The following is a 13,174-nucleotide window of genomic DNA, read 5'->3' as shown; positions in this document are numbered from 1 at the left end:
ATTCCCCTCCCCAGCTGGCAAGGGCTGGTACCTGCAGGGAAAAGGGCTCTATCCCTGGTGCACAGATCTTGACGGTAAATCCCGTGTCCTGTATGACGATGACCTCCTGGTCATTCCCATCTTCTCCCGGGTCAGCCTCCTCATGGCCATTCTGTTTGGCTTCCTTCTCACCCTTGAGGTTGTCATGCGGGCCGCTGCCATTCATCAGTGCCACACCAGACGGGTGCTCTGATTGAGAAGAGAAGGATTTAGACAAGGTCTGAGCAAAGGGACAGTTCTCTGAGTGGCTGCAGACAGGCCGGGACACCACCACTGTCCTATGTCCAGCCTGAGCAAGCCAGGGGTTAAAAGACAGGAAGGGTTTTATTCCGCACTTGCTGTTTACTAGACAGAGGTGTGCCAGTCTCTTCCCTCCCTTCCCCTCACAGCATAATTAATGTGCTCTCACTCGCCTGCAGGGTTTGCATCTTCCACAAACTGTGTGTGGAGAGGGGAGGGAAGAAGGGCAGGAAGGATGGGTCAGTGTACACCACACTGAGTTGTCTTAAGAAGCCTCTTAATTAAAAGAAATGGGTGTGTGGTGCTTTGCGGCCTGGAGGCAGCTGTAACCTCTGCACCAACATGTCAAACAGCACCTCACAGCCCTGCTGGGACGCTGCAGCTCAGGAGGGAGAGGGAGGCGAGGAGCTGCAGCGGCACCGCTCTGCTGCGCATCACGTGGGAGCTTGGTTACTCCACAGCCACACAAACAGCTCCCACACCCCTGCCTGCATCTGGCCATCCTCTGCATTGCCAAAATACTTCACAAGATCCCATGGTGCCAGGGTGAGGCTTCGCCTAAGCAATTTTAGTCAAGAGAAGGGTGACGGCATTTAAATGCTCATTTAGATGGATGTGTCACAGGGTTGGGGAGCTCTCTGCACCTACCTCACCACTCTGCAATGGTTTGTTTTCTTTTCCAATAAGGTGGATAGTGGCAGAGAGCTGGTAAGGTCTAGGAAGCTGCCAGTCTCCCAGAGCTGCCTACACCCTGTGAATCAAGGTGGGGACCACACTAAAGAGGATCAAAGTGCTGCCAGGGTAAGCTGGAAGAGCAAAAAGAGCCACTGATGGCAACTTTGGGAGAGGGCAGTACCCCTTCCCCCCAGCCTGCCAGGCTGGTGCCCCAGAGCATGACACCAGCCCATGCACCCAGGGCAATGGACCCCAGAGGGGAGCCAGCACTGTGGCCCACAGGGTGTGCTCCCAGCAGGGGTGTCCTGGCACACTCAGCTGGACCTCCAAGGTCACACATGGCCCCTCCAGCTTGGTGATCCCAGACACCCACTTGCAGGCAGCACAGATGGAGCAGGTGGGGGTTTTTCCCAGGTAGCAGAAACAACCTTTTTAAGAGGATGCACAGGGTCAGAGCAGCTCCTAGCCAAGCTAATGCCCCAAGGCTGCAGCCAGCAGCTCCATCTGGCAGGTCTCTACTCCTCCTCACCTCCCAGCAAGGCACCAGTCTGCAGCAGATAGGGCAGCTCAGCTCCTTCATCTCACAGACAGGTGCTGTGGCGTGAGGACCTACAGCTGTCACAGCTAGCTCTTCCCCATCAGCCCCAACTGCTTCTGCAGCCCAGAGAAGTTATCGAGCCTTCACAATAACCCAGAACAGGGATGGAAATGCCATAGTCCCCTGCATGCCCCTGGCACACAACACGAGGCTGCAGCAACAGGCCCTGCTGAAGCATCCCGGAGGGCCACACTCTCATTTCAGACTAAGACTGCCAACAGTAAACCCTCAGACACAACTGTCAGGGCTGAGTTAGGATGGTGAAAGGGCAAGAAATGCAATGAGCGCACATCCTTTCCAAAAGGCAGCAGGTAGCAGAGCTGCCTCACACAGCCTCTGCTGCCTTCGGCAGCTCAGCAGCTGCTGCTCATGTTCCCTGTCACTGTTGCGTATGTCCCCAGCACAAGCTGCTCATTTCTTTGACAGATGAAGCCACAGGCAAGCCAGACAAGAGGCCTGGCTCTGGCTCCAGCAAGCTGCAGTCATGCTAGAAAGGAGGACGAAAAGCTCCACACAAGAGCGCCTCAAGAGATGCGGTTTCAGAAAAACCACATCATGCCCAGAGGGCTGGGGAGAGCCCCTCGTCACACCCTACAGCCAGCACAGCCAGACTCCTGGACTGCCTGAACACGTGGGGACCTGAAGGAAGTGCAGAAAAGCCACCACAGAAATGCTGTACCTGGAGCTACTGCAGACAGGATGACCACTCGAGCCAGACTGGCCAGCCCCTGCCCACCCAAGCAGGGCAGGATCACTGAACCTTGGCTCCTGCTGTGGCAGCCAGAAATGCGAGGCAGAATTTGGCTATGAGGAAGGCTGGTATTGCAACCCATGCAAACACTGGTATGGAGCACAATAAATGCCTTCAGTGGCAAAGCAAAGTGAGACAGGGAAATCTTCACACAGCAAGATAAAGTCACCAGCCAGGACCATGCTTCTGCTTTTTACTGCTCAGTGGTGTCAGAAACCCAAACTACTGAGTGTTTCAGAAATCAGAAGATTGTTTCTTGTCTGTAGAAATACAAGACATTTACCCTTTCCATTCCTCTTTCCCTACTCAAGTGAAGACAGGGCTGGCCCAACTCTGTACTTTGTGACAAGAGACATGTAGAGGCAACATCTTCATGCCTCCCTAAGCCAGAGGATCCAGCTTCAGCCAGCACTGGCTTAAGTTTAGAAACAAAAGTTAAGCCTGTACTGAGAAAGACCTGCTGTGCAGCAGGTTAACCCTTGGATGTGAGCCATCCAGGACTTTCCAGTGGGGTCTATACAGAATGGGTATGTTTCAACAAAGCACAAGCTGCCCTGGAGGCCATACTACCTCTTGGGTGCTGACTCACCACATGTGCACCCCGAGGGAAGCAGAGCTGCACCCACCTGCCTTAAAGTGGGTCACTGGATCCTCCCACCCCCTGCAGCCCTGTTGTGCCATGGCCTTGGCAGAACCAGCATGGAGAGGAAGGCAGATCATGGGGCACTCAATTTCAACTTACTTGAGATGGCAGGAGGAGCAACAGGGACTCCTGAAAAACCTCTGTCCTGTTCCTCACTCTCACTTCAAACTGGTCAGCAGCTGTGCTTGGCTGCTAGCTCTCACTGCCATGTGCTGCACCCCAGACGGCTCACGGAAGGTGTCTGAGTCACAGTGAAGCGGTCCCACCCGCTCCAGCGGCAAACCCGGCTGCTCCTCCCGCTTACCGCCCTGCTCGCTGCTGGAGACAGAGCAAGGAGATCCCTTCTCCGGGTCACGCTGGCCTCAAGACACAGGTCTTGACTGAAGGCTGTGACCTCTGGTCTCCCCTGTCATTCCAAGGGATGTGCCAGTGCCCCAGCAAAGACTCTCCTTTTCCTCTCGGCCCACGGTTTGCACTCCCAGGCGCAGTGGAGGCTGCTGAGCTCTGGCTCGCGCTGGCTGGCGGCCGAGCCGTAACACGATGTTCTCATTGCTACTCCGAGCACAGCGTGAACAAGCCTCGTGTACACGCAAGAGCAGAGCGTCAGGAGAGTGGGCAGGAGGTGGCTGGGCACCACCTCACCGGGGGAATCGACCCATGCTCGCCCATCTGCGGTCACACCTGGCAGACGGGATCAGACTGAGGATTAGGTTTCATCTTTGCGCCTGGACACAGAGTTCACACGCCAAGGTGACAGGTCCTGCTTTAATCACACTTCCTTATTTACAGCCAGGCTGCAGAGGTGGTGGGCACCTGGCGAATACAAGCAGGCAGGATCTCTGTGTGGTGAGGGCACACACATTGGTTGTTGCACATAGCCACTTATAGCACAGATCCTGGGAAGTGTTAGCTAATAACTAATTAATGCTCAAACCAGTATTTTAAATCAAAGTTAGTCAGTAATTCTTTTCTAAGATTATCAAAAAGTCAGCGACATTACATTGCTGTAAGCTAGCCTGGTCTGCAGGGACTGCTCTGCCAGTGAGGAGCTTCCTTCCCTACATTAGTAGCCACAGAGACTGTCAGAGGCACAAACCTGGAAATTAAACTTTTCCACCACTGAGTTTTGGAATGCATTTCGTATCAGCTCCAGTGCCATTCTGAGGCACCAAATTCTGCCTTTCCCTCCTTAAAGCTATTTCAAATTCCAAAAAATGTAACACAGTTTCTGCAGCTTCCCAACCAGCTGCAGCCTGAACACCTGCCACTGGCATGTCAGTGGGCACAGGGAAAACGAATGGTGCCAAACCACAAACTAAGCCACCAGCTTGGGTCAGTCACAGTAAACATTCCCCTCATGCCACCGGGTGCACCACAAGACAGCACTTGAGCACTTGATTCAGCCACTGCACAGCGCCTGAACAAAAAACATAGGGATAGAAAGGCAAAATTTGACCTTGAGACTTAAAAAAATAATGTTTCTCAGATCCCAGAAGTCTGAGTGAGGACAAAAGCCTCTCTGAGTTACCCCTTGGTGCCACACTGGAGCGGACGCCAGCCAGTTCATGGAGAAGTGGGAGAGGAGTAAAGACAGATGTGGCCAAGTGAGTGGCTGCTCCCTTTCGACACTGCAACATCTGGCTGAGGCCTTGCTGTCCCCACAGCACTGGAATAATGCATCAAGAGATGAAGGAGAAGGAACATCCCCTTCTCAGCACAGCTGCAGAGCTGCTCCATCCCCGCAGGTCAGGCCTCTCCTCTACCCACATGCAGCTCACAGGAGCCGAAGTTACCCCTGTGCTGGTCTCTCCTGGGCCCACATTTCCATCTGTGCTGGTGCAGGCTGGGCTGGAGAGATCCCGTCCCATCCTTTACAAGGACCATGTTTGCAGTCACAAACAAAAGAGGGATTTGCCTTATGAACTAAAAAGATAAGCGAAACACCCTTACTTTTGCTTTGCTCATATGGACAAGGTATAGATAGGTCCCTCTGCGGTACACACTCAGGTGGGATATCCTGCCACCTTCCTCCTTCTCCCATGAAGTCAAAACATCACCTCTGCTCCCCTCCCCTCTTCTTTGTGCTACCCCATCCCACAGGAAGCCACCCATTCCCACTAGAGGCATACAATGTTTTGGCTCCTCGAAGCATGACAGAGCCCCTGGGTCAGAGCTGAGCACCTGGGAGAGGGAGCTTCTTTTTCTTCCTCTTCTTCTTCTGCTGCTGCTTTGAGGGTAGAACCTGCATCTGGGAGTCAGGATCGCAGCTTGACCTGCCACCAGGGCAGGCAGTGGGCTCTGTCACTGCAAAACCAGTATTTGTGTCCCGAGCCTTAGGTGACACCTTGCCAGGGCGGAAAGGTGGCACAACTGCAGTTTGGGCTGGTGGAGTTTTCCTCACAATTGCTGGCAGAGCAGAGGACTGTGTTCCAGGGCTCCCTGGGGAGTAAGCAGGACCTCCGTGCTTTGGCACAGTGTCTGGACCCACCAAGGCTGTGTCTAAACGCATGGCTGCTCGTCCCTCGCCGTGGCCCTGGCTGGCAGGATGTGCTCCAGGGCCTGGATCCCCCCCATCAGCTGCTGCCACGTGCTCCTCCCAGCGGCAGGATCTGTGGGCTAAGCCACTGGCCTCAAGTTTCATGCAACTCTGGCAGGCCTCAAGCGACTGAGCATGATCAACCAGCCCTCCCGGCCCAGCCCCAAGGTCGGCTGGAAGGACAGTCACTGCATGGGATGCCTCTGCCTGCAGGAGCAGGCTGGCACTGTCAACACTGGGTCTCAAACCACTCTTATCACAAACTGTCACCGTTCCTTCTTTGTCCTTGGTCTCAGATAGGTCTTGGATGCATTTGGTGTCCTTCTGCAGGCTTCCAGTCCTGACCACCTCGCTGGGGATGATGTCTGGATACAGCCCAGCACACTGGGCAGCTTCTGGCATCTCCGGGCAGACAGCACAGCTTGAAGGAGACTTTGGCAAGAGGGGAGACCTCTCATCAGGCGAGTCAGAGTTGCGTGGCTGGAAGAGGAGATCAGTGACTTGCCTGCAGCAGTTTGCAAAAAGGCTGTTCCCCATGATCACTGGCAGCCTGGCTCATGCAGCACCAGATCAGAACAGTCAGCCGTGTTTCACACATACACTGAAGTCCCCACAAGGCACACTCCCACGCGCAGCCCGTGCCCTTCGCTGCCTTCTCACGCGGTCAGCCGCCTTCTCCAAACAGAATTCCTCCTTGGCCCGAGAGTGGCAGGACACAGAGGACCTGCAGCCCTGCAGAGACTCTGCACAGGGTACCACGTGCTTGCAAGAATCAGATGTTGAACTTGCAGCAGCTCTCCCAAAGTGCTCCCCAGCGACCTTCATCCACCACCGTGCCTTCGCCCCTCTCCCCTCCTGCCACGCTCATGCCACAATACCCGCCAGGCCCCAGAGCAGCTCTCGCAGCGACGGCTCTCCCTTCCTCTCCTCTCCTCTCCTCGGCTCTCCCCACTGTGCTGCAGCACAGACGGGCTCTGAGGTTCTCCAGGCGCTCGCAGGGGGATGCCGGCCCGATCGCCCTGGCCCAGGGAAGTTAAAAATAGCCCGATCTCGAGTGCCACACCGGTGCAGCATGGGATGAGTGCTCATGCCCCAGCGCTGCCAAACCTGAGCAAGCGAGATGCATTGAATTACAAGGCGAGGGCAGTTACTATGGCACGCCCGAGCCCGGCACAGCCATCCATACTAAGCAGGCGAGCACAAAGCAGGCAGGCATCGAACCAGTAAGTAGTTTCCAGACGAGTTTTCTCTCCTCTCACTCTGCTCTGCCATATCAAACACAAACGAACCACAAAATCACACACACAACCCCCTAACACCTCTTCTCTCTCCATGCTACCTTAAGAAAAATCACAGTAACTGAATCAGGGATTATGGAGCTGGAGACTTCTCCAAGCATCAGGTGCCCTGGGGAGGCTGTGGCCAAGCAGGACACCACAGGCTGCCAGTGAGGCTGCACTGCAAACACTTGCTCCTCATCTTCTCTCGGCAGTATCAGCCAGGCATCACGGCTGCTCTGCACACATCCTGTGATGCCAGGCATGATGCTCAGCTACATGGGTTCCTTCAGTGATCCAGGTTTCCTGGGACACATGCAAAGAACCTGATCTTTCAAACACTTGACATGATGTGCAAGAGCTGCAGACTAAACCAAGCAGCCTTGGACCTGCCTGGGAAAGCTTTCGTGCACACCTGACATAGCTACATTAACAAGAAGGGACAAACTCTGCACCAAGCAAAAGAAAAATACATGCCACGTCTCCAGCACAAAACCACCAGAACTAGAACAAAGCCAGGACCACACAGCTCACGTGGTCCCTGCTCAAGGCCAACACAACACACACAGAGGCAGGGCAATCCCCTTGCAACAGGGGCACTGGGAAGGCCAGGAGCAGCCCGCAGAGCCTGAGCCAGCCAGCAACCTGCCAGAGAAACAGGCTGAAAAACAGATCAGCAGCTCTCCACAGAAACCCTAGCCAGCTTCTGCTGTCCTTTTAAAATGAAGAGGAATCAGAAGCCTTTCACAATCCAACTTGTTTCAGCTCCTGTCCCAGTAAGCAAGGAGCCCTCAGCACCCCCACAGTTGCTCCTTCAGTGCAGCAGCTGATGGGTCTTTGGAGCCCCAAGACCGGGTACCCCTCAGCCTCTTGAGCCACCACCAAGTTTCAGACCACATCAGTATTGCTAACTCATGTTTTTCTGATGATTTTTTGAATGAGTTCAGATGTACTGACAGCATCAAGTCTTCTTCCTTACCAAAACACCTCCGTGAAGAAAAATCTCCCAGAGAAGCACCTTACCAGGTCTCATGAAACTGAGCCAGATTTCTTCGACTCCAGCCAAAGCAAGCTCAGACCAGCATGATATGTGTCAGCTTTAACATATGAAGGCTGCTGTCAGTACAGCAAATGCAAATTAAATTTTAGTGAAATAAGTAATTAAACTAAATAAATAGTTTAATGAATCCAAATAAATTGACTAAATGAACAAGCATTATGTCCACAGATGGCCCTAATGGAAATGTGACTGCAGGACACCCCATCGGGCAGGTGGGAGACATGCAGAGGTGCCTCCTGCCTCCCCCGTGGAAACCACAGCTTCCCAAGAACTTCCAGCACTTTAGGTGCAACAAGGACTTCTTTTAATAAGAGCCCACAGTAAAACATTAGAGCTGTTCTACTGCCATCTTTAAACTTAAATTGGTTCTAACCCATCTGTGGGCAGAAGTACAAGATCTCTGTTTCTTTCTCAGCAGCTTCACACCACAAGGAGTGACTGACACAGAGAGCAGTGGTGGGGCTGCTGCCTGCAGTGGTCTAGGCAGGGCCAAGCCCCAGAACATCCACTGGGTCCCACAGCTGCTGGCTCGGGTACTTACAAGCACTGAAATGCCTGTGCTTTGCATCTGGCACTCTGAGCCACCCACAACGTGCTCTCTTCATCTGGGAACTACATTTAAACCCATTTGTAAACTTTCCATCTGGCCAAAGCTTTGGAAACTTAGCCCTGAAACTGGCTGTCTGGGTGACCTTGCTACAACAACATGCAATTCAAACATCACAGAAATCAGGAGCAAAGAGTAGGACTAAGGCAAAGTGCAAAGATCAGCACCAACAAAAACATCAACTGTCTCAGGGAGAGCATGTTTCTCAAATTTCAAGAGAGCCGAAGGAAGGAACTGCATTTCAGACAGATCCTGAGAAACAACCAATAATTCTCCAAGTCTCTGCGCTTAACTCTGGCACATATCTTAGTTTCACAAAGCTACTGGGACAGCAAGAGCCCAAGGCATGGAAACAACCTACTGGTCTCTGTGTGCAGTGGGACCAGCCGAACATCAGGCCTGCAGACAGAAGTGGCAATGCTGGGAAGCAATAGCTACAGATCCACAGTGTTGCAAGGCAGAACTCCAGCTTCACCTCACGCTACCACCAACACCTGTCACCACAGCCACAGTGGCTCTGGATAAAACTACATGCAGCAAGAGAATGGAAGGACCAACTTTGCCAGTCCTGAGAGTCCCATACAAAGCCAAGAGCCTCAAGACCCACAGAGGGGGTGGCAGGGAGCTCTGGGTAGGGTTTGCAGGGAAGACCTGACAGCTGTGCTGTTGTCCTAAGCAGCTCCCACTGCCTTCCTGCACCCTGTGGCACAGCTGTGCCGATTAGCCTGGAGCCTCCCACTTGGCCACCCACAGCTGCCCCGGGTCCGCCAGGGCCACACACAGCCCTGGGGACAAGACTGGGTGGCCGCTCCCCACAGCTCTGCAAGTGTACTGTGAGCAGCAGCCTGGAAACCCACCCATCCTGCAAGAACCCCTCTGCCAGGGACATTGTGTGACCCCATCCTACCCTGCATAATGCCCAGTGCCCTAACCCAAGTTGGTACCCAAGCCCACCTCAGCCCTAAGCCCAACTCACAGCTGAGCTTCCAGGCTTTGGCGACTTCACAGGCTCCAGGACCACTGACAGCAGAGTCTTACCCCAGTGCCCATCCACAGGGCACTTGGCACAGCTTGTCAACAGCCAGGATCCACCATTCCCAGGCCTCGTCCAACCCCACCAGTAGGAGGGTGGCTAGCAGGAAGCCTGGGAAGCAGGGCTGGTGTCAGGGTAATCAGACCTGCTGCAGCCCAGGGCAAGAGCTGCTATCCTGCAGTTTCCTGTTGTTGGACAGTAACTACATACAACTCCTCTGAGCCCGCAGCCTCTTCAAGTCAAAGTAGAGATTTTCTCTCTAGGACATACTTAAAAGAAATGTGCCATTACCCCAAGGCCACTCAGCAGTAGGGAACCTCACTTCAGTGGTCCCTTTCATGGGATTTTTCCCTCAGAACCAGTCAAGTGGCTGTTGAGCACCACAGCAGTTATTTCTTCAGCTGGAGAAAACAGCCTGCATTTCTGCAAGCGCAGATCTATTGTCCCACCCAAAAGGGGGAAGGTTTGCCCCCTGTGTAAGTGCCTCTATGTCAAACAGTCAGAAAAATGTCCTGGACTCAATAACCTCAGAGAGGCAGAATGCAACAGAAAGCTCCAGTGGCAAAGATGCTCTGCTGCATCAACCACGCGCTTGCAGGAGGCAAGAACCAGAGGCTAACCCTGAGACACCCTTGCTACTATAGCAAAATCCTGACCTGCTGCCAAAAGTGACAGCCACTGCCACCACGAGGAACCACGCAATGGTTTTCATCTTTGACACTGTCCAAGCACTGCCCCATGGACTGGCTTTGCTTCTCAAATGCAAATAAAAAAAATACATGAACTTCAGACGTGTAAAGCTTCTAGAAGTAACAACTTTCCAGCACAACCAATGGAGCACGATGCAGGAAAGCAAAGCGGGTGCTGGGAAGCTGCGCCAGGAGAAGGATGTGCTGCCAAGTTTAGTCATGTACAGACAACGAAGGTAAACACAGGACTCTGCAACACGGTGCTGGTTTTACTGTACATGAGGCAGTTCTGTGTCTGCAGGTGGATTTATCTCAGTGCATGTTCCTGACCTACTTATTTCCACTTTTCAGCTGGGAAACCCAGGAGCAAGGCTGCTCAGGCAGAGTAGCAATCTTCCAGCAGGAGCTCAGCTCTTATCCCAGTTGCAGAACCACCCTGAACATGATCACCTTAGGTTCCCATCCCTCATCTCACTGCACAGATGCTGCGTTATCATGCTCCTTTCCTCTTCTTATCCTTATAGTGGTGATCAGATTTCTCTTGCTCAACTTTCCTCTGACTTCCCTTGAAGCCTGTTAGAGCTGCATACTAAAAAATCCCGACTGCCAGCAATTCAGCCTTTTCTGAAACATCAGTGAACCTCCAAGGTCGGGCTACAGACAGCGATAGCAGATCCCCAGATTAAGAATCAGCCTTCTGACCTTGTTGCTAATGCACAGCTACACTTGCTTCCACAGCAGTTTTCCATTAACACCTGCTCTAACAGAAGACATGGCTGAAGGCATGGGTGGCTGGGACACTCAGGGATGGAGGGACTAAGCTAGAAAAGACAAAATCTAGGCAAGGTGAGGTTGAAAGGCATTTTATGGTAGCCAGAAGCACTGATAACCTTGCACATGAGAAATGTGTTTTAAGGGCAGTGGAGACTGTAGGAACAAAAATAACCAACACTGTGCACAATGGCTGTCTCTGATCTGATGCTAGCTCATAAAAAAGGTAACTTAAGCTACAACCGCCCTCATCAGAAATCATTATAGGACCACCCTTGCCCCCTGCTCCCTGACAACACCTTCCCCCATTCCTCCCAAACCCCAGGAGGTGCCTGAACAATTGTGCAGTGCTGAAACACATGGAGAATTTTTCCACCTTCCATCCTCCCTCAGCAATCAGTTGCACGCAAAGAGGCAGGGATTACACCACGTAACTTTTTAACCCAGTTGCTGGCAATGCAGGCATGATGCCTGCTTCAAAAATCTGGCACAAGGCGGAGAGGGGGAGGCTCTCAGCACTGAGCTCCCCACTCTTGAACTGCATCCAACCTGCTCCACAACTAAATGCCAGTGAACTTTGCTTTGAGTGACAAACTTCAAAAATCCACCTCGACACCATAAAATCAGGGGCGAGGGGGAAAGAAGTAGCAGGCAGGTCACTCAGTGGATTCACGTGCCTCAGGACGAAGACCAGCCACAAGCCATGCTGCTTGTAACCCTTCTGATTGTACTTTAGGGACCAGAGAAAAAAGCCGAGCCTGAAATCAACCCTCAAGAGTTTTAAGTTCTTCAAAAACCCCCAACATACCAATCTGAGCAAACCCAGGGCAGGGGGAGGCAGGGTCTGTGCCAGCCCTGCAGGCGGCACTGAGGACAGCCGCTCAGGCTCTGATACACAGCGAGAACAGCCAGCAAACAATTAGTTAAAATCTGCGATTTCTAGCTGAGGTCTTGAACAAGGCCCTGCCTTTCCCAGAAAAATCCTTGCTGCCATTTCCTCAGGTGTCAGTGGCTCTCGCACCCCGAACTGGCAGCAGGGCCGACCCCCTCCTGCCACCACCCCCGGGACACCCGTGTCCGTGCGCGGGCAGCACCACGCGGTGCCCGGAACGAACTCCGTGCCCGCAGCGCCCCACGCAGCCCACCCGGCCCCGGGAACGGCCCCGCGGCCCACGGGAACGGGGCCGCTCCCGGCCCGGGCCCCCCCGCGGCCGCGCGGTGGAGCGGCCCCATGAAGGTGACCTTCACCGGGCCCGGGGCTCCCGCTCCGCCGGGACGGGCCCGCCTGGGCCGGGGGCGCCGTCCGATCCCGCGGCTGCCCCGGGCCCGGCCCGGCCCCGCCAAGCCACGGACGGGCTCCGGGGATCGCGCGGCCCGGCCCCGCTGCGGCCTCCAGCCCCGGCAGCCAGTGCGGCCCCGGGGCTGCGCGGAGCCTCCCCGACACACGGCGAGGCCGCCGGGCCCCGGCACGGCCTCCCCGCAGAAACGGAGTCCCCCGGGCCAGGGGATCGGGCACGCCCGGGCCGCTCCGCCCGGGTGTCCCCAGGCGGAACGAGCCGCCCGAGCGGGCCAGAACCGTCACGGGGCTCCACTGCGGCCCCGGCCCCCCGCGACCTTCCCAGCGAGTCCCGGGAGCCCCGGCGCCGGAGACGGAGCGGTGGGTTCGCACCGCCGGCACGGGCACTCCCGGCACGGGCACCGCCGGCCCCGCCGGTCCGGCCCGCGCTCCCGCCGCAGGCCCCGGCTCGGTGCCTTACCGGGGCGCTGCTGCGTGTCCGCGGGCCGGCTGGCGCGGGGTGCCGGGTGCTGCTGCTGCTCGGCGCCCTGCGCGGCCGGCACGGCGGCCGGCGGCATCTCGCCCGCTCGGATGACCATGGGCCCGCCGAAGGACAGCGCCGTCCGCCCGCCCCACGTGGTGCGACCCCGCCGCCGCTACGGCGCCCGCCAGGGCCCAACCCCCGCGCCGGCAGCGCCTTAAAGGGGCCGCGCGGCCCGCGAGCCCCGCCCCGCGACCGGCCCGCACAGACCCCGCACGGCCCGGCACACATCGGCACACACCCTGCATGGTCCCGCATGGCCAGGCATGGAGCACGCATGGCCCAGCACGGACCCCACACAGACCCCACATGGCCGGGCACGGACCCGGCACAGCCCCACCCTACAACCCCGCGCCAAGCGGGGACACAGGCAGGGAGTCTCCAGGCCCCAGCGAAGGTCACACCTGCTGCCTGTGACCTTCCCGGAGGCCGCAAGGT

General features: G+C 55.5%; 1 protein-coding gene across 5 annotated transcripts in view; it reads right to left on the bottom strand.

Moving 5' to 3' along the window:
* Window positions 1-12,866, bottom strand: part of CLUH (clustered mitochondria homolog) — a 35,731-nt gene extending 22,865 nt beyond the window's left edge. For 2 of the 5 annotated variants that reach the window (XM_071575398.1, XM_071575399.1), the window contains exons 1-2: window positions 5,128-6,034; window positions 32-228 (exon numbers count right to left, since the gene is read on the bottom strand). In XM_071575398.1, the coding sequence (XP_071431499.1) occupies window positions 32-228; window positions 5,128-6,019 (1,089 nt within the window). In that variant the 5' untranslated portion in view covers window positions 6,020-6,034. Of the gene's footprint in view, window positions 1-31; window positions 229-3,045; window positions 3,214-5,127; window positions 6,035-12,676 lie in introns of those variants that run through there. The other 3 variants (XM_071575400.1, XM_071575401.1, XM_071575402.1) reach the window with 3 other exon arrangements.
* Between the last annotated feature and the right edge of the window lie 308 nt (window positions 12,867-13,174).

The sequence above is a fragment of the Pithys albifrons genome, chromosome 21, assembly GCF_047495875.1.
Source record: "Pithys albifrons albifrons isolate INPA30051 chromosome 21, PitAlb_v1, whole genome shotgun sequence".
NCBI classification, from domain to species: Eukaryota; Metazoa; Chordata; class Aves; order Passeriformes; family Thamnophilidae; genus Pithys; species Pithys albifrons.
This window is presented reverse-complemented; position numbering and strand designations above follow the sequence as displayed.